Below are 21,181 nucleotides of genomic sequence, written 5' to 3' on the forward strand. Positions count from 1 at the left end.
GTTGTGGAACCAAAATGACAACCCTGACAAAAGGCATCTTTCACAGACGACAGTGATAGACTGACATGAGGTTTTGAAAAACAAGAAAAAAAGTACAGTGGTCATGTAGTAGGTGGTATGATCAGAATATGAGTAATTTGAAATCATGGCAACAGTATATGTCATGATATAGTTGTTTTTGTTGAGCATTTGTTTGAAAATGATGCAATGCTTATCTAATAATCCGTTGAATTAAATACTTAAAAAATGCATGCTACTTTGATTATTTTCTTTTATTTGCAACTTGAAGACCAAACCTTTATTTATATGAGCAGAAGATTATTAATTAAAAAAATGGCATTAGTGTAAAAACAGCTTCAAATTATTAGCACTTGAGTTAAAAATAAGAAAACACACACACACACACACACACACACACACACACACACACACACACACACACACACACACACACACACACACACACATATATTACTTTTCCCTCCCATTTATTGATTGAAAGCTCTCCAGTCCACATGTTGAGAGAAATTGGGAGTAAGATGTTACTTTACTTCTATAATAAATGTGAGCATACCTAAATTCATCTTACATCTCACAAAAAAAAACAAAACGATTAAGTATTCCTCAAAATGAGTAAAAACATGTGAAACTCAGATTATGACGCAAACCTGCAATAATTAACACAAATTACCTTTATGTATTTAATCCCATTTTATTAACCAGTGTCTTTCCTGCTGACCTTCGATGATCCAGTTCAAAGCAAAAATGACTCAAGATAAACTAACATTTGTTCTTCTTTTCTTTTTTATATTGCTGAAGAGTGTTGAACTTTCTTCTTCTGTGTTCCACTGTACAGATTTGAATTTACTTTTCCTTCAGCCTGAGTCTTTTGATGTAGAAAGGCTTTTACATTTGCCAAAAATACAACTTTTCATATTAAAAACAAAGAAGCAAGTCCTGCCCAGATTTAAAAAGTAATGCATTACTTTATAAAAAGTAATGTAACTCTGTAATAAGTAACGTAATTAGTATTAGTACTTTTAAAATTACTTATATAAACATTGTTTTATAATTGAATGCCTAAAAAGCATATTTATACTCCGTCAGAAAATTATTTGAATTGTGGCGTTTGATGTGAGAATATGTATAGATAAGTTAGAATATATGTTAGAATGATCCCACAATTTGGCTTCTTTTGCATTATTCTTTTATATACCATATTTTTTGGACTATAAGTCGCACCTGAGTGTAAGTCGCATCAGTCCAAAAATACGTCATGATAAGGAAAAACACATTATATAAGTCGCACTGGACTATAAGTTGCATTTATTTAGAACCAAGAACCAAGAGAAAACATTACCGTCTACAGTCGCGAGAGGGCGCTGTCTTCAGTGTAGACTACAGGAGCACTGAGCAGCATAGAGCGCCCTCTCGCGGCTGTAGTTTTCTCAAGTTTTCTCTTGGTTCATTTCTCTTGGTTCATGTCAAATTAATTTTGATAAATAAGTCGCACCTGACTATAAGTCGCAGGACCAGCCAAACTATGAAAAAAAGTGCGACTTATAGTCCGGAAAATACGGTAAGCTTTAACGCATATATGCCAATATCATAAACATGGGGTTCTGTTACCCAGGTGCCATAATGCTAGATCTGGATCAAACCACACTCCCTGGCATCGCCCACTTGCTGGTGGAAACCATGATAATCTCGGACCAGATCAGAGCAGAAGACCGAGCCAATGTGCTGCGAGCCCTGCTGCTCAAACACAGGTTAGTGGAGGTCAGAAATCAATACTCCAAACAAAGCTCATATTGATCTTCTTTGATGTGGGCCTTGATGTCAATGTCATTTGTCACAGCTGCCTGTATTGGTTTCCTGCTAAATGAAGTGGTGTGATTACATAACAAATAGACTTCATATGACAGCGCACCAGGAACATACCACTGGAGGTTTTAATGACATGCTGCTATTGGAGCTGCAGAGACATCAGATGCTTGTTACATTAAAGAGTGTTTAAAGGAATAGTTCACAAGAGCATTGTTTACTCATTCCTATTAAACTCTATTAAACACAAAAGGAGAATATGTGAGCAGAATAGTTAATATGTGAGCAGAATAGTTAAGCAGAATATGTGAGCTGCTCTTTTATTTCCTTTTAAAAAGAAAATAAAAGAAACGGTCTTATTATGAGCTTATACAGAGCTTATGATTTCAGAAGACTTGGAGGAGAGTTCATAAGTTACATGGCCTATTTTGTGTTGCTTTTAAGGTGCTTTTTGTTTTTGGAGAAATGCAGAAACGTACTCCGACTGAGTACTAACCAAATTAATATTACATGGCCTCTGCTACAGAAATCTGGGCTGCATTAATAGTTTGAAGCAATGTACCTTTTCTAACCCCATTTTTATTAATATTACAAAAGATATTCATACAGTAGCTCCAAAAAAGTTTTGGGCACTCAAGCCACACTTTAAAATGTGTGAATGTCATTGCATTAGATACATACTGTACTATTAAAGTAAGTGGAATCAACAAACAAATTAAGCTTTTCTCTGAACTATCTCTAGTTTCCTAATCTATTTTTACAGTGATTTTAATTAACTGATTATACTGTGATTTGTAGTAGTTGAAACTTATTTTGTGAATATTGATATATACATTTTAGAGATGTACCGAATTTTCGGAATTTTTCGGCAAAAAATTTAATTTTGGTTTTTGGCCAAAAGAGAAAAACGGCTATATTATAGGCCTGCGTGTCCCATATTTCTGTTGACTGGACCAGCCATGCCATTAATTATGAATTTATCAGTCTTTTGCATGAAAAAGTCAGTTTTTTGCATATAAATATTATGCCAAAAAGAAACAGAAAATCAAGCTATAAGCCTTTCATGAGATCTGGTTAGCCTACAACAATTAATTTGTAGGCTATTTTACAAGTGAGAATACAACAAATGCATGACAATGTTTTATGTTCAAGCTACCCATAAAAAAGATGGTGAAAAGTTCTTTAAAAGCATCTGGAATGCAATAAAGTTGTTTTAAAGCATTTGCATTATGTATATATATAAAAAAAAGGCTAATAAAAAATAAACACAAAATTGCGTTGCAGCAAATCCTTTAAATTTTAATGTATTCAGAACAGAGCAACATAAAAATCTGAAAATATAAGTAGATATACAAATATAGGACAAAGTTTTACATATTTGCCATTATAATTAGTGTTTTAATTGTATAGAATTATAAAATAAAACACAAATTATAATCAGGCCTGTTTAAGTCTTTTCCTTATCTTTATATTTTAGACATCTATCAATTATGGTTATGAAAAATTCACAATTAGCTGAGTTTCGGTTCATCGTTGTGAATCGCTCCTGTTCAAGACCGAGATGGTAGAAAGCTGTAGTTTTCTTTATTTTATAAAAACACAACGTTTTGTTGATATTGTGGGTGCACACAAATAAAAGTAGACCCTTTACAGTTTAGAATGATGTATTACTCTTACCTTTATGAGCAAAAATGATGGCGTCTTTTAAGTTATTTCCACTGTTAGAAAAAAATGCAAGTGATTGTGCTGGCTCCTCCATGTTCTGCAGAGCACACTTTAGCTTCTCCTCTCCACACAAATGATTGGATATGCATCTAACAGTGCACATTTATATAGAATTAACATTTAAACTAACATTGTGATATGCTTTAACTGTTTTATATCTATAGATTTTATTTTAGGCAAGTCGTGATGATTTGATAAAGCTAAATTGATCAAACATAGGCTATGACCAACTCTGCCGCTGGCTGCTTGGTCGTTACAGTGAAAAAAAAACTCTGAAAAGAAAGAAAAAAAAAAGTCCTCTAAAAGTTTTTCTAAATTACCTTTATACAAAAACGAAATGAAATATAATCACTTTTCCATTACATACAAAACAGAACTTTTTTTTTTTTAAAGCTTGAAAAGCTGTTTTTGGAGAAGGGGAAAAAAGACGGGCTCGGGTCAGAATCGGGCCGGTAATTCTGATAAGCTGTCAGACAAGGGCCGGGCTAGGGCCTGTATTTGATGCCCATGCAGGGATCTAATCCACTTCATCCAACACTGTTTTGTTCTTTGAAGTTTTCATCTGTGAGCATGCTCTTGATAGATATATTTTACAGTTTTGTTGAGTTTATAACATGTGACACGTTCGTTCTGCTCTTACTGATCATTCGGTCAAATTTAGGCATCTCTTTTCTTCAGTGAGTGCAACAAAAGTTTAAAAACCAGTTGTGCTTTTATATCATTTAAGGGATGTTGGAACTGATCAGAGATGCGTATTTGTGGTCAGCTAGAGGGATTCACTTTGCCAGGCTATAAAACATACGCACAGTTAAACGTGATGGAAAAAAAACACTCAAAAAAAAAAAAACAGATTAAACCTCTCTACAGTGTTTCCCATCATCTTATATGCAGTTTTTAATGGGAAAACCTGTCAAATTAGTCACAAATATGTCTTTTTAATGTGGAAAAAAATACATCAAGGTGCTCTAAGTTAGGTCATTAGTTACTCAAGTTTTTGGAAATGTTTTCAAACACAATTCAATGTCACACCTTGTCTCTTTGTTTTCTTTGTGTGTTTGGTTTGACTGGAGCATAACCTGATCTCAAATGAGGCTTAATGATTGTGCAGATGTCGAGCACTGGACACGCTTGTGGTGACGTGTCTAACAAAGCTGGGCAGCCACTCTTTATTCTTCACTTTTTTCAGAATGCATAGAAGCACCCAGAGCAAACCAAAATTAGTCTTTTGCGAAAAACAATAAAAGCATTTATTAAATCATTGGACTGCCTCTGCGGTCAATTTTTAGAGTTCGTATTCTGTTTAAATGTTCCCTGATGTTATCTAGCCGCATGTTGCTTTTCTGTTGTCTTTAGCATTTTTTTACTGATTGCTTTGGTACGTGTTTCTTCGAGCGAACAGGGAATGTGGTTTGGTTTTGCAGTTTGGATTCTGATATCCTGACATGTTGGGTTTTGTGTTTGCTTTGCAAATTTTGCAAGCGAAGATGGAAAATTGCCTTTTTGGACATTGATAAGCAAGGAAAATGCTGTACCCGTGGAGCTAAATAAACACAAGAGCAGGGATATTTGTCTCACAGAGGAGAACAAATGGACTCAAAGTCATAACATTTTCACTATTAAAGGCATAGTTCACCCAAAAAGAAAATGAAAATACTGTCATTTATTCACCCTGTTGTCATATGACCAATATAAACTTACATCCTTCTGTTGAAAACAAAAAGTAAATGTTTTTAAAGAATGTCCTGGCTGCTGTTTTTTTTTTTTTTTTTTTTTTGCTTAATGAAGTTGATTGACAACATTGTGAAAAAAAACAAAACACTATAAAAGTATGAGAATGAATAAATGATGAGAATTTTAGTTTCAGCTGAACTATCCCTTAAATGCCTCTTATTTATAGAATAGAGAGTTTGTGTTGGTCAAAAAAAAAAAAAAAAGAATTTACTTAATCAGTATTTTCATCTTTCGTCCAAAAAGATGTTAACATCCATAAAACAAGCTAAATTTACTTAAGAAGTAAAATATGTGAGGTAATAAGATTTGTTTTCAGAGAATATATATTGGATTTTCTGAACCCATTACCCATTAGCAAACTTTTTTTAATATTTCATGCATAAACCACTCTTTTTATATAATTTTTGTTTATACAGTAAATACACATAAAAACCACTTATTCAGTCTTTTTCATTATTGTGTGTGTGTGTGTGTGTCTGTGTCTGTGTGTGTGTGTGTGTATATATATATATATATATATATATATACACACACACACACAGAGAGAATATGCTTTTACATTTATCTTATTTGCATGACTTTCTGTGCATTTAACTTTCTGACATGAACAAATTCTCACTAGATTTGTCAACACTTTCTCTTGTCCAGTCACCCCAATGATGAGAAAGAAGGCCTTTTCCATCGGAACCACTCTGTCACCAGTCTGGGTGGATTCCGTCACAACCACAATCACATTCACGACACCAGCCTGCCCCTGGTGTCCCAGGATCACGAGGAGATGCACGACAGCAAAGCGGCAGAACATGACAAAGAGGTATTTGTATTATTTGTGAGTTGCTTGCTTCTTGAGTGCATGTTGTAGAAAGGACTCAGGCTTCTAGATAATTGCCACCAAGCAAACTGGGCCAGAGGCTGTCACCTGGAGGACACCAACTTTGACTTTTGTTGTAGCCCTTGGTCCCTTCAGGGTGCATAGCTCTGTAGGCCAGTACCCAAGAGATGTGATGCAAATGTTTGGTGGGTTACATCCAGCCCTACTTAGGAATGAAATAGCTTAGACTAGCCTACAGTGGTTTGCTGGACTTGGTCGAGCAAAAGTCTGGTCAGGCTGGTTTGTTTTGATAATTCGAGAGGGTTTTGGATACTTGTCAGCTGGATTGACCAACAAAACTGAACATCAGCTTGGAAAACCAGCTTAACCAGTTTTAACCAACCTAAGATATCCACTTTCGGGCCCACACCGACCATCAGAACTCTGTCGAAAGAAATGGAACATTTATCATTTCCAAAATTCTGTTGCATTGTTTTTTGTTTTAAATTAAACATTTTGACTAATTTGATTATACTCTTAGCTACCAATAAGAGTGTAGCTCTGTACTGAACACATTTTACTTTATTTAAGTATATTCTACATTAAAATACATTAAATACATAGAATCCCACAGGTTTTCAGGTAAAATCAACAAAACTGCAAAAAAAGATTTTCTGATTCAGTATTTTGTTTTTTCCATCTCAAATATTTAAAATAGATTTTTTTGAGAAGCAAAATTACATAATATATTAAGTTTAGAGTTTTTGATCACAACAAGAAACAATTTTCCAGTTGGGTAAGAAAAATTAACACATTTTTCCATTTGAATTAAGTTTTCTTACCCCATTGGCATATATTTTGACCTGCTTTAAACAAAAACTCACTTGATTTCTTTTATAAAACAAGACTTAAGATATACTTTTTTAAATCATCAATTACTTGCTTAGATGTACAGTATCTTGATTTAGATATTTGCTCAGGAAAACAAGACAAAATACTAAGCAAGAAAATGTTTTTTTTGCAGTGAAAATGCATCTGCACGTTGGGTCTGGGCCTGGTTATCAGCATCGCTAATGCTTGGATCATGTAAGCTGCTTTGCCACATGTGCAGGATTAAGAGTAATAGTGAATTTACAGGTGCTTCCAGTTAAACTTTTGATACATTAGCTGTGAAACTCTGAATGTTCCCAATGTCTAAAAATGTTGGCACATTTGAAACAGCCCATATAAAAAGTGAAGACGTATTGTGTTAAATTGATTTAAAGTGATTTACCATTCGCTTTTCCACTTGACACCTGGATCTGTAGGTTTAGATTTGCGCACGGTGATACAAAACAGGCTCAATGGTTCATTAAAATTCACGAAATGTACTCGCACCCCGTCACGTGAACACATCAGCGAAACAGTCGTGTGGAACAATAAACAATCTGAGCGAGGGCAGCTATGCATGCACTATCTGCCAAAGCTTTTCTGCCTCAGCTTGAGGCTGATGTGTGACGTTCAAATGGCACTAACTATGTTCTTCTGTCAACAAAAGAAAAACCCCCACCCTGTCCCAGCTGAGGGACACGCTGCCGCCAGATCAATGAAACTCCTGGCAAAGATTCCCAAGGATGCCGAGGCCACTGTGGTCTTAGTGGGTAAGCAAAGCAGCGTTTCGTTCCAGCGTTTGTTGTTTTCAGGTCCAGAGATGATGTTGAGTCATCGCACCAGAGTTTTCCAATAATGCCTCAGTCAGCTAAGTGAAGATTAATGCGTTTGGTTGTGTTTGATTTCTGTCACTGGATCCCTGTTTGTGTGGTTTAATTTTTTACCGCAATAAATGTGTTTATAGGGTGTGTGGAGTTCTTAGAGAAGCCTGCGATGGCCTTTGTCCGGCTCAATGAGGCTGTGCTGCTGGAGTCCGTTCTGGAAGTCCCCGTCCCTGTTCGGTTCCTCTTTGTGCTTCTGGGCCCCATGCAGACCAACATGGACTATCATGAGATTGGACGCTCCTTCTCCACCCTCATGTCCGATAAGGTTCATCTTGCATGCAAACTATATCACGGTTTGCCGATTATTAGGGCCAAGTAACAAATATGTGAAGATACCAATTCTATCTCATTGTTTTCTGCTGTTTAGTATTTATCTGAAAGGTTTGGTGTCAGAATATCTGAAATCTTAGAACACAGTGCTTCTCAACCTTTTTCAGCCCAAGGCTGGCCATTGTCCAAAACAATATTTCTAGGCCCCATGACTTTTCCATTTGTTGTTAGGTCACACTTTATCTTAAGGTCCAATTCTCGTTATTACCAAACCATTAACTACAACTTTTGACTCAGTAAACTCCTCATTTGCTGCTTATTAATAGTTAGTAAGATAGTTGTTAAGTTGAGGTATTGATAAGAATTCGGGATGTAGAATATGGTTAAAAAATAATAGTATATTTTTCTGTGATTATTTTATATTTTTTGTTTTCTATATGTTGTTTTTTGGATTATGTGTTTAATATAATTTAAGAGAATAGGATGGTGATGTTTAGAAGATATAATATAGTATTTAAGCCTGTAGGGGGCATAACTTCTTTTGTGACAGATTTTTACCAAACAATGTAATTTATACAGCCAATATGTTATTAACAGACATGCTAATAAACATCTAGCTTATAGTGATAATTGGTCCCTATACTAAAGTGCTACCATTGGTTATTTACTTGATTATTCATTATTTACTAGGGTTTTAAAAAGTATTTTTCACTCACAGTTTCTACCTGATAGATTATTTCATATTAAAGTAACTTGGCAAATGCATATAAAAAAGTATATTCATAAAATATATTAAAATGCCCAAGTGGTGGTGCATCTAAATAAGAAATATCTAGATTTTTAGTTGTTGCTTTGTCCTGTGAAAAAAATATCTTGGCTCATTGGTTGTGAACCACTATTACAGTGCCAAAAGTGGCTCAAAGTTGTCTTTTTAATTTCTTTTTGGTTTTTCTTATGATTCACTGGGTCATGGTGTTCAGTTCAGACAAGATATTTTGACATTTTGGATTTTAACAAATCATTTTTTCACTACCACCATTGTATCCAGTCTTCTCTAGAATAGTGACCTATGAACTTAAGACTAAGCCACACAATCTCAAAATAGATTTGTTCTCATTGTTCTGTAAACCTGTAATGAATTGTGGTGGGACTGGCCAACAGGGATGAACGATATCTCTCTCCAGTGCTTTGGCCAGAGCAGTTCCTGTAGATCTTCCTTCCTGCAAAGTTCATCAGATAATTTGGTTTCCAGGAACAGAAATTAACAACCTGGTGCTTTGGCAAATTGGGGGGGAAACTATAGTATCAGTGCCATCATGTCCTAAGAGTGCGTAGTTCTTGTTTCTTTACATAAATATTTAATCCAAATGCCTTGGCCTGAAATTATACTTTTGGTTTGCTCAGATTCCTTGAGTCAGTCTTTGAGTCACATTTTGCCTTATTACCTGTCCGCCATTTTGAATTTGATTGAATTTTTTCATTGGTACTGTACTTCTGCAAATTTTGCCCAATCATTAAAGTTGGCTAAGATGATCTCCAGACCAAACCACACAAATGTCACTGAATGGATTTTTGATCTTCTTCCCATTCTCCAATTAATCTGTAATGAATTTTATGGCAAAGCCGCAAAGTAAAATGTACATTTATTTCTCGAATTCTTTGGCAAACCGAAACAAAACTTTGTGGAGATCAGTGGCATTATATCCTAAAATTGCTTTTAATCAGTTTTATGAGGAAAAAATAAATAAATAACTTGTAACTTCAAAATGACTTGGCCCAAAATTATGATTCTGGTTTGCTTATATTCTTCCATTCTAAGTTGTCAAGTTCCCACATATTAATTTAATTTAATTTAATTTAATTTAATTTAATTTAATTTAATTTAATTTAATTTAATTTAATTTAATTTAATTTAATTTAATTTAATTTAATTTAATTTAATTTAATACATTATTGAGAAGATTGGACATAATGAGTTTATATTTTTTAGACCAAGTTTTATTTTCAACCCCATTCTACAAATATGTTGACCATGGTAAAAAGTAGGAAGTAAGACTTTTCCTTGGCTTAGCTGATGAATATTAATATGATGAGAAGTTTCAGGACTGTTTCAAAAGTTGTTAAAATGATAAATTGACTAGTGACTTAAACCCTCAGGTTCACTGTTTTTCCTGACCTTCCACAGAACTTCCATGAGGTAGCGTACTTTGCTGATGATCGACAGGATCTGCTTAATGGCATCAACGAGTTCTTAGACTGCAGTATTGTAATTCCACCATCAGACGTTGAGGGAAAAGACCTGCTGAAGACTGTGGCCTCCTTCCAGAAACAGATGCTACGTAAGCGTAAGGAGAGGGAGCTCAAGAAATGCGGCAGTATTGTGACAGGAGCTGAGCAGGAGACCAAAGGTGGAATGCCTTCTGCATTTCTGATCACATTTTCAAGTTTGTCTGTTCGTTTAATGTTGACCTGTTCTGTTTGTGTTGTAGATGTAATTATGGATGAACAGGAGGAGGAGGATCAGTTTGATGTTGATCCTCTCAGGCGCTCTGGTATTCCCTTTGGAGGTCTGATTCACGATATTCGCCGCCGTTATCCACGCTACATAAGCGACCTGAAGGATGCTGTGGACACACAATGTATTGCTGCTGTTATTTTCATTTATTTTGCTGCTCTTTCACCCACTATCACCTTTGGAGGTTTATTAGGCAAGTGAGACAATGAGACAATTATCTTTGATAGTGGAGTCTGTTTAATATACAAGCCCTTTCCACAACAATAGAAAAAAATCATGCTTTGGTAAATCATAATAATAAAAAGTCATGAAATTATGACATTTATAAGAAGTTGAAATTGACAAAGTCATGAGATAAAGATTCCAAATTATAACATAGTCTCATAATTTTGACTTTTTATGATGTAAATATGAATTGGCTTGTCAGTTGTTACTTTTTATCTCATACTTAGGATTATTTTTCATATATAATTTTCAAACACTAAAGGACTTGGTGTCATGATTTGACATTTTTATGTCATAATTATGAGATAAAATGTCACGATGAGCTTTACTTTTTTCCTACTTTTGATGTCTTAGAATATTTTTTATTGACTTTATGATTGACTAATCTCATGATTATATTTTTTCATAATTTTGACTTGCTATAATTGACCATTTTGATCTCATAATTTAGTTTTTTAATCATTTATCTTGTTTTCATGACATAAAAAGTAAATTTAATGGTTTTAGCTCTTAGAAGTATGACTATTTCCACTATTCGTGCCATAATTATGAATTACCAAAGCATGATTTCTTTTTCGTAGGTGATGGAAAAGGGCTTCCATAGTATATTTTCATACTTTATGTTCCCATTTATTTAGGGGAGAAGACACAAGGCATGATGGGAGTCTCTGAGCTCATCATTTCCACGGCGACAGTGGGAGTGCTGTTCTCCCTGCTAGCAGGACAGCCTTTGCTCATAATCGGCTTCTCTGGACCACTTTTGGTCTTTGAGGAGGCTTTTTATAAGGTACTTTTTGTATTTATGTTTCAGCTGTAATGAAGAAAAGGTTGTAATTTCTTTACATTAACATTTGTCTGCTTTGCTATCTTGCTGTTCCTCTCTTTTCCATCTGCTATCTTCCCTGTCGCCCCTTCTTTGTTCTTCTTCATTATCAGTTCTGCCAGGCGCAGGGCTTCGAGTATCTCACTGGCCGAGTGTGGATCGGGTTCTGGCTTATCTTTATTGTCCTAGTGATCGTGGCAGCTGAGGGAAGCTTCCTCGTGCGATACATCTCTCCATTCACCCAGGAGATCTTTGCATTTCTCATCTCTCTCATCTTCATCTATGAAACCTTTTCTAAGCTCATTAAGGTACGTCTCCAATACCAGCAGGTGCAAGTTCTGCTCTGAAATCTAGTGATTTTTTATTTTTAATTTTAATTATGTTTTAAGAGAAAGGTATCTTCTTTTTGCCACATTTAAAGGCAGTATTGCATGTGCTTTGACTATTTTATAATTATGTCTTTTTGTGTCATGAAAACAAGAGAAGTATAAAACTAAGGTGAATTGTGTGTAGTGATCATCTAAAAGTGTCAATTAAAATATGTAGGTGTTTTAAAAATAGTTAAACTGCTTAAAATAATAGTTGAAATAAAATCATTTGAATACACAGCACACAAATATAGTGTAGTTTTATGCTTATTTGATATTTTTCTTCAGGTGTTTCAAGAGCACCCTCTGATGACGAGCTACCCTACAGCCCCTGCCTTCAAACCCATAGACCCTCAAGGGCATAGTGTGATTGGGGAACCCATCCTCAACCAGCCCAACACAGCCCTGCTGTCCTTAGTGCTCATGATTGGAACCTTCTTTGTGGCCTTCTTTCTGCGAAAGTTTCGTAACAGCAGATTCCTTGGTGGAAAGGTTTGTAGTGAGGTGTTATTTCATCAGAGCAGTGAAATATCCTTTGCTTAATTAGCATTTTTGTCTTGTTTTCCAGTAAAATATAGAGCCCTATTTTAACGATCTAAACGCAAAGTGTAAAGCGCATGGCATATATATATATATATATATATATATATATATATATATATATATATATATATATATATATATATGTATTGCTAATTAAATTAATTAAATGATTGCTAATTAAACGATGTGGCGCTGGATGCAAAAATGCGAATGGCACTGGACTGAAACTAGCAAACACACTTGCGCTGTGCCTTGCGTCGCATTGCACCGGGTGTATTATAGGGCCCATAGTCATTAAAATAAATAAATGTATATAAAGCAAAATAATCAAGAGAAGCAAACCACTTTGTCATCATTTTCTTTTTTTCCCTTCCCAACTCCATGTCAAGATTGCCTGTGAATTACATCTTTCTCTCACAAAGCTATTACACTAGTAAAACCTAAAACCAAAATTCGTTCTTGTCTTAGGACAACTTTGATGAACTTTTTGGATCCACTTCCAATATTGACTATTGTATATAGCTTTATTTAAGTGTACTTTAATGCTCTGTAACAGGTTAAGCATATTAAATGTTAAAATACAATGGCACAAATTTTATTATTTAAATGCTATATTTAGTTACATATTTTATATTTATACATTTATGTATTTTATGCACAGAAACTGATTGAAAGGCGCACTTAAAAGCCTTTAATTAAAAAAAAAAACGACAGTTTAAGTGCGCCTTGTAGTGCAGAAAATACGGTAAGTTTTGGATAAAAGTGTCTACTAAATGCAAAAAAAAGCACACTTCTAAGCTCATTGCCATTTGATGTCAAATACAGTACTTAACATACTAAATGTTAACCCCTTTAACGTACTAAAAAAGTTACCGTTAAATAAATAAAAAAATATATATATACCAACTTTATGTTGTTTGTACAGCAGTTTGGAGATTTAATGAGAAAATATATATGTTATATATGTTAGGTGCAATTAATTGGGATTAATTAGTTAAAATAATATATTTAATATATTGACCATATTAATAGTGATCGTACAAATATATACAAATCGCCATATAATTGTTTGTAATAATTTTATTTTTATTTAATTTTAATCTTATTTAATCAACATTTCTCTACCTATCTTTTATAGTTTTTTTTTTTTTTTTTTTTTTTTTCTCAAAAATTACTGATTTTGACTAAAAAGTTTGGCATCCTCTGTTTGTGTGTGTATCATCTGTTATCATCAAAGGCCAGACGAATCATTGGTGACTTCGGGATACCTATCTCTATACTCATCTCCGTGCTGGTGGACTGCACCATTCCTGAGACATACACACAGGTAACCGCATTGTTAAACTGTCATGTGCAGTATGTACACTACCACAGAGAAACTCCTCTCCCAGCGTACTCTACTTATTAAGCACTGGCCTGTAATCGGAGCCAGGTTTCTTCAGAGTCTGTATTACAGTGTGGTTGGTTTGGCAGAGCACTGTAACCAATGAATCCTTGTGTTACGAGCGCTTTGTGTTTTTTGTGGTTGCAGAAGCTGAACGTCCCCTCTGGTTTCTCGGTCACATCTCCGGACAAACGGAGCTGGTTTATCAGCCCCTTTGGAGATAAACAGCCTTTCCCTATTTGGATGATGGGGGCCTCAGTGATCCCGGCCCTGCTGGTTTTTATCCTCATATTCATGGAGACTCAAATCACCACGTGAGTAAATCGTTCAAGAGACGTTCTGTCTAAGCTCAGATGGAAATGCAGTACAATTCCAATGCTTTTGTGGCTTCATCCTGTCTGCAGCTTGATAGTGAGCAAGAAGGAGCGGCGTTTGGTCAAGGGTTCTGGCTTTCATCTGGACCTGCTTCTGATAGTGATTTTAGGAGCTATCTGCCCACTCTTCGGTCTGCCCTGGCTGACTGCCGCCACTGTGCGCTCGGTGACTCACGTGAATGCACTGACAGTCATGAGCAAAGCCACTGCCCCTGGAGAGAAGCCCACGATCCAAGAAGTTAAAGAGCAGAGGGTGACAGGGATGTGTGTGGCTATCCTAGTGGGTAAGAAACACTAAAACACAATTGCGTAAAACAGATATTGGCAGAAAATGAACTGGGTGAACTGTGTTAATTCACCTGTGACTACACATTCTATATAAACTCATCTGTAAGATTTTTTAAATGGTTTTGAAAGAAGCCTCTTATGTAAAACGACTATTATAGTTTAAAAAAAGTGTTTCCCATTTTAATAGATTTAAAAATGTTATTTATTCCTGTGATGCAAAGTTGAATTTTCAGCATCATTACTCCAGTCTTCAGTGTGATATGATCCTTCAAAAATCATTGTAAAATGCTGATTTGTGGCTCTTTTTTAATTCAGGATTGTTTGATAAATAAGTTCAAAAGAACAGCATTTGTTTGAAATGTGTGTATATATATATATATATATATATATATATATATATATTGTAAACTCTTTACTGTCCTTTTTAATCAAATTAATCCTTGCCAAATTATTAATTTCTTTAAAAATAATAATAATCTTACTGACCTCAAACCAGTGTGTGCTGCATTAACTTTTAGTCAGTATCACTATAATCACAAGATTGTTATAATACCAATGTTTGTAACAGCAAAGAGGTTTCATGTTTGAGTTTGATTACAATATAATATTTCATCACATTACTTGGGTAGCATCAGCTGTGATGAAATGACATCAAATGGCAATGAGCTTAGAAGTGTGTTTTTTTTTTTTTTTTTTTTGCATTTAGCAGACACTTTTATCCAAAGCTACTTACAGTGCATTCAGGCTATAATTTTTTTTTTTACCAGTATGTTTTGTTCCCTGGGAATTGAACCCATGACCTTTTGTGCCAGTAATGCAATGCTCTACCACTGAGCTAAAGAAACAGAAGTAATTAATATTCTTTAGCTGTTAAGGTTGCTGCCATTTGATTTGTTTTTATATAATGTCAAAGCAGCCAAAAGGGAAAAGTCAGAGCTTGTATATTTATTGATTAATTATGTTCTTTATCATATTACTGTTGGCATACCATGATTTCACTATGGTTAAAGGGATAGTTCACCTAAAAAATAATTTTCTGTTATTATTAACTCACCCTCAAGTTGTTCAAACCCTGTTTGAGTTCTTTTCTGCTGCATAACACATAATATGTTCTTTTTACCAATGTGGATAACCAAACAGTTTCTGGTCCCCATTGACTTCCATAGTATTTTTTTTTTCATACTTTGGAAGCCAGTGGAATATAATTCTTCTGTTTAACGGTTTCGGAACAACTCGAGGGTGAGTAAAAGACAGAATTAATATTTTTGGGTGAACTATCCCATTAAGATGGGGTTTTCATACTCAACCTCATGTTACCATGGTAAACTTACTTTAATGCATGGTTTGAGTGGCTTATTGCTGTATTAACAACATCTGTTTTATATTTCAGACCACTCTAGTTTCCTAGTTGACATTAAATATTTTTCAGAGAATACTATTCAATTAAATTAGGTAGAAAAAACGTTCCTGATTCTGTCAATCCCATCACCTCTGTGCAGGGTTGTCTATAGTGATGACAGATGTGCTGCGTCATATTCCTCTGGCTGTGCTGTTTGGGATATTTCTGTACATGGGCATCACGTCTCTTACTGGTATCCAGCTTTATGAGCGAATCACACTCATGGTCACCCCTGCTAAACATCATCCTGACCACATCTTTGTTACCAAGGTAAGCACTTTTTCCTGAGACTTTGAGGTAGTAGTGATGTTGTTTACAAACGCAGAGCTGACAGCTTATTATATGTGTTTGTGTTTGATTTCCACACGGTAGATGCTACAAGTTTGTACTAAATTGACATCTGGATTCTGTTTGAAAGCTTTCGAAGCACCCACAAGGTGGCGCACAAATCACCATTTCATTTCGCACTTTTTAACACAACCCTAAAAATGAAAACTACTAACCATATTTGACAAATTTGAACACTGTGTATTGTTCAAAAGTCTGAGACTACATTGGAAATCTAGGATTGACATCAACAAAGTATTGAAACAAAGAAATCAAACAAATAAGAAGTATTTGCACCATTTGTAAGAGACTTTTGAAATAAGCAAAGTTGTGCCTGACAGTATACAAAAATAATACATATTACATTTAAAAAAAGGGCAAAACAGAAGCTTTTCACTATAGAGACCTTGTCATAATTCTAGGCATGACTTGTTTCACATACAGGTGAAGACATGGCGTATGAACATGTTCACCATCATTCAGTTGCTGTGTATCACCCTGCTGTGGGTGGTGAAGTCAACTGTAGCCTCTCTGGCCTTTCCCTTCATCTTAATCATGACCGTACCTTTGCGTAGACTTATCCTGACCAGGATCTTTGAGGAGAGAGAGCTTGCAGCAGTGAGTTCATGTTGTATTCATGTTTGTCCGAACACAAGTAGTCAGCTGAGAAAACTCACCTGGTGTTGATTTCATTTTAAATGTTGTTTTTGTTCTTGCAGTTGGATGCTGATGAGGATTCGCCCAATTTTGATGAAGATGGACGGGATGAGTACAATGAGATCCACATGCTTGTCTAGTCACACGGCACACCTCCTCTTCACTGACCAATTGAATGCAGGTCTCTGGACGATGGGAAAGATGTACAGAATGGGAAGAACTCTGATGCACTACCCTCTTTCAGAATTGTTTCACGTGTACTTTGAAATTTTCTAAACCTCCGTTCTAAAAAGAATCACAGATCATGTTTTGGATACTATTTTCCTTTTTCTTCAAAATGTGGCCTACATTTTTGTCTGCTGCTGCCCGGTGACCTTTGAATATAAGATTAGATACAACCCATGCACCTTAGACCTCCCAAAGTGCAATGATGGTGAGACTAATCCATTAGGTTGGTTCTTACACCTCCTATTCACCCCATCCCAATGCACCGCACCCATGCAGTCCAGACCTACTACTGCCTGTAGATCTTAGTTGCCTTGTACTTTACTGTAGGCATTGACCACAGAGTTTGAATATTACAGTAGCACGACCTCTCAGTGCCCTTAGAGTGGTCGGTCCCTTTGCTGTGCTTGAAAACAGTAGTGCAGTCCCTTTAGATGTACTTTATGCAGTAGTGATACTACTTTGATTGATGTATGCAGTAGTTACAATGCATTTAGAGGTGCTATAAGTGATTTTTTTTTTAAATAATTTATTTTATTTTTTATTTTATGAAATAGCATGCAGAAAACGTCCCTGCTTCCTGACAGTTGTCACTCTCAGACTGTCAGTCATTTTGAATTCTTTGCCTTCTGGGGGTTAGCAAAATGGCTAACATTGCTTACAGCACCTTTAAAAGGAAAAAAACAAAAACATTGTTTAGCCTTCCAAACAGATTCACAGTAAAAGTGTATTTGATTTGAATTGATTTTTTTTTCTTCCTTTTATTTCCATCAGAAGTGGGAAATGATTGATTCTTTTTTTTTTCTTTTTTTTTTAAGCAGCTCAGCTTTTCTTGCTGTAAATTTAGCATTTATAATTTATATAGGTTTTAATGGCTAAATTTGTTGCTGTTATAAATATTAGTGCGTTTGTGTGCGCGTTTTCAACATGACCCTTTTCAATGAACTAATTCCATTCCTTATGCTGTTATACTGCAGTGTATTCGGGAACAGTTCAACTGAAAAAGGTTAAAGCCATAGAATATTGAAAATAGAAAAAACAATGCTATTTCCAAAGGCTGTCAAACTGCCAGTGAGCGAGAGACTTTGGCTTTGATAAAACATGCTGCCAAATTGTTAGTCTGGTTCATGGAGAGTAGCGACAAACTTTTGCTATTTTAAAAGTTAGCACATGACCTTTTAAAATCTTCGCTAAGCCAACAAATCCAAGTGTCCCTTGCATTTCAAAACCTTTAATGGTGATGTGTGTATTTTCTATATTAAAAAATCTTTATTCCAAACCTTCATATGCAGCAACATTAAAAACATTGCTCTGTTTGTTTGAGCATCCTAATCAACCCGACACGATCAGCCAATGAGTTGAGTTTGGGGCGGGACTAGCAGTTTGACCGAGCAATAGGAGATGTGAAGGAACTTTCAGGTAACCTGTTTGCAATTCCATTTGGAGAAAAAAAGAATTTACATACTTCACCTTTAACATCTTCATCTCTATCCTTTGGCGAACAAAACAGCCTCATATGGACATGAAAACAGGACAAATTGTTCCATTAAAACTCATGCTTAGAGTTTGGACAATTGCCTTTAGAGAAAGCTGCCCTTTGGACTGTAAATATTGTGCCATCCATGGGTGTATTGAATTTGTTTATGCGTAATACAGACTCCTTGGCCTAGTCATGTTAGACTAGATCATTCCATCACAAACATATATTCCGTACGTGTTTCTTTTTGCTCCTCGTTTCCCCACTTTTTAGTATGAAAACAAGAGGAAATTGTGCAATAAAGAAATATCTGTCATGCAGTGCTGTGCTACTCTGAATAGTTGTTTAGTTTCTTGGAAAGCACAAGCCTAAGTGCTGCTCTCGAGCCTAAGAGTGGTAAGTGGAGATCTGTGGTTGTGAATGGCAGGTCTTTGAAGCACTTCATGTGAAGCCACACATCAGATGTGTTTTACCATGTAACCTTAGTTGAGTCATCGGATAGCTCTGTACGCACGCCAAAAGGGTAGAACATTGGTTTTTAATTTTTTCCCCTCAGCATTTATCAATTGGGCTGTAGAGATGAACTGAGAGATGAAATTGGATAAGAACAAGCTGGCTGTAATGCTTTAGAATTAGATTCCCAGTGTTTGAAGCCTTTGGCAGCAACAGATCTTAGCTTCAGCAACAAATGTTAACTTCCCAAAGGCAAACGTTATTGCTTAGAAGTGGCTCTTTTTGTATAGCTCAGGAGATTCGTTGGAGTTCATTGAAAAATGGCATTTGGGTTTGACATATATCTGATGAAACAGAATTTTTAATTAGACAAAATGAAGGGTCATACTTGAATTTATTTAACGTTTAATTGGATTGTGAAAAGTGAGTTTTATATGCCAAAATGTTGACAAGTGATGAAGGGATGGGGCTAAAATTTAAATGGGCTTAATGATGTCAGGAGAAAAAAAAAAAAAATAACTCCGAGGCAGAGTGAGTTCTTACCAATTTTATGTCGGAAATAAATGCTTTGAATAATGTGCACCAAAGCCAGAAATTCTCATTGATGAAGTAAGTAGGATTCATTTTAAATTTGGTCTTGAAAAGAACTGATGGAAAATGTGGAGCAATTTTGAAGCATTTCCTCTTCCATTTATTCTCATTGTGAATCATGCTTGAGAAAAGATAATATAGAGATATTCAAGGGAGATTCTGTGATTTTATCTTCCCTGTTGGGTTGAAATGGAGCTCCTCTGGTACTTTTAGAGCTGTTATCTGCTTTGGGGTTATTCGTTTCTTATACTGTATATATTTGTTGCTTTATGGATGGTCTGAAGTTTATTGCACTACCATTGCTGTTCAAACTGCCATCACTCGATTTCTACAGGCTTGCTTTGAGTAAATACAATCCGAGCAACAGAAAGGATACAGAGACTTCTTTTCAGGTTTTTGGATTTTGAGTTTGTCAATTTTCATCTTCTACTATGAATTACTACTAAATGCTAAGTTGCACAGATCTGTCTATTGCACTTTTTACATAACTGGTTTGATTCATGGATTGTAAACATACAAGCCCAACTTTGTAGCAGTGTCACATTTGAGAGCCCAAGCAGTGAAGTTCTGGATGCACCTTATTGTATTTGTTGGATTTCATATTATTTTTTATTTTTTTTATTTTTTCTGTCTTTGGAAGCCTTAAAACAATTTTGAGCTTGTCAGACTCTTTTGCACCTAGTTGATTGATTGCCATCTTGGATTTTTATTAAACTGTGCTGCTCCTCTTACAAATTTTATCCAGTCATTTCTTAGATGATCTTCAGATCAAGTTACATGAGATAGTTCACCCAAAATTTGGTGACAGTACAACCTACTGGTCAAAGTATTTGCTTGTAACATTTTAACAATTTAGCTTGAAGTTGAACCATTTGGCCTTGTGATTCCTTAAGTCAGCCTTTCTAACATTCTTAATTTTCTTGTAAAATTTTCAACATTTGGGAGTACCAAAACAAAACTTGTTACTATAAGCTCAAAAAATGAAAGAACAGAAACACTAAACTATGGTAAAAATCTTATGGCACTTATGGCATGTCTTGAAGCTACCTGCGCAGTTTTGGGCTAAAACCTAGTGATCACCAAGTTTGCTGCTGTTCTTACAAGTTTATTCCAGTTTTCTCCATTTTTGGCTCTGATAATTTTTAGAGCATGCTGGATAAAAGCCATTCAATGGAGTGTTTGTATTAAAAAATAAAAATCTGTGACTATCAGTTCAATTGTTAAGAAGCTGAAAATCAAGTCTAGTGATCAGAAGGTGGTTGTAGCGCAGTTCTTCAAATGTCAATCAAATTTCTCATCGCTCCACCTCATAATTGATGCTTTTAGCTGTATTCTATATTTTTATTTTAACCAATTTTGTCTGCTTTTATTTATTAGCAACCAATATGTCTGGAATGGAATTTCTCTGCAGGTTAGG

The 21,181-nt window shown here is 35.3% G+C and overlaps 1 protein-coding gene across 1 annotated transcript in view; it reads left to right on the plus strand.

Annotated features, from left to right (window-relative positions):
• The window catches only part of LOC132095502 (anion exchange protein 3), a 131,103-nt gene extending 113,178 nt beyond the window's left edge, over positions 1–17,925 (plus strand). The window contains exons 9-23 of the mRNA XM_059500557.1: positions 1,634–1,769; positions 5,929–6,094; positions 7,629–7,731; positions 7,926–8,110; positions 10,301–10,523; positions 10,605–10,823; positions 11,494–11,642; positions 11,792–11,986; positions 12,335–12,538; positions 13,827–13,916; positions 14,121–14,287; positions 14,378–14,631; positions 16,135–16,304; positions 16,806–16,979; positions 17,081–17,925. Coding sequence (XP_059356540.1) covers positions 1,634–1,769; positions 5,929–6,094; positions 7,629–7,731; positions 7,926–8,110; positions 10,301–10,523; positions 10,605–10,823; positions 11,494–11,642; positions 11,792–11,986; positions 12,335–12,538; positions 13,827–13,916; positions 14,121–14,287; positions 14,378–14,631; positions 16,135–16,304; positions 16,806–16,979; positions 17,081–17,158 — 2,513 coding nt within the window. The 3' untranslated portion in view covers positions 17,159–17,925. The remainder of the gene's footprint in view (positions 1–1,633; positions 1,770–5,928; positions 6,095–7,628; positions 7,732–7,925; positions 8,111–10,300; positions 10,524–10,604; positions 10,824–11,493; positions 11,643–11,791; positions 11,987–12,334; positions 12,539–13,826; positions 13,917–14,120; positions 14,288–14,377; positions 14,632–16,134; positions 16,305–16,805; positions 16,980–17,080) is intronic.
• The last annotated feature ends 3,256 nt before the right edge of the window (positions 17,926–21,181 follow it).

The sequence above is a fragment of the Carassius carassius genome, chromosome 19 (genome assembly GCF_963082965.1).
Source record: "Carassius carassius chromosome 19, fCarCar2.1, whole genome shotgun sequence".
NCBI classification, from domain to species: Eukaryota; Metazoa; Chordata; class Actinopteri; order Cypriniformes; family Cyprinidae; genus Carassius; species Carassius carassius.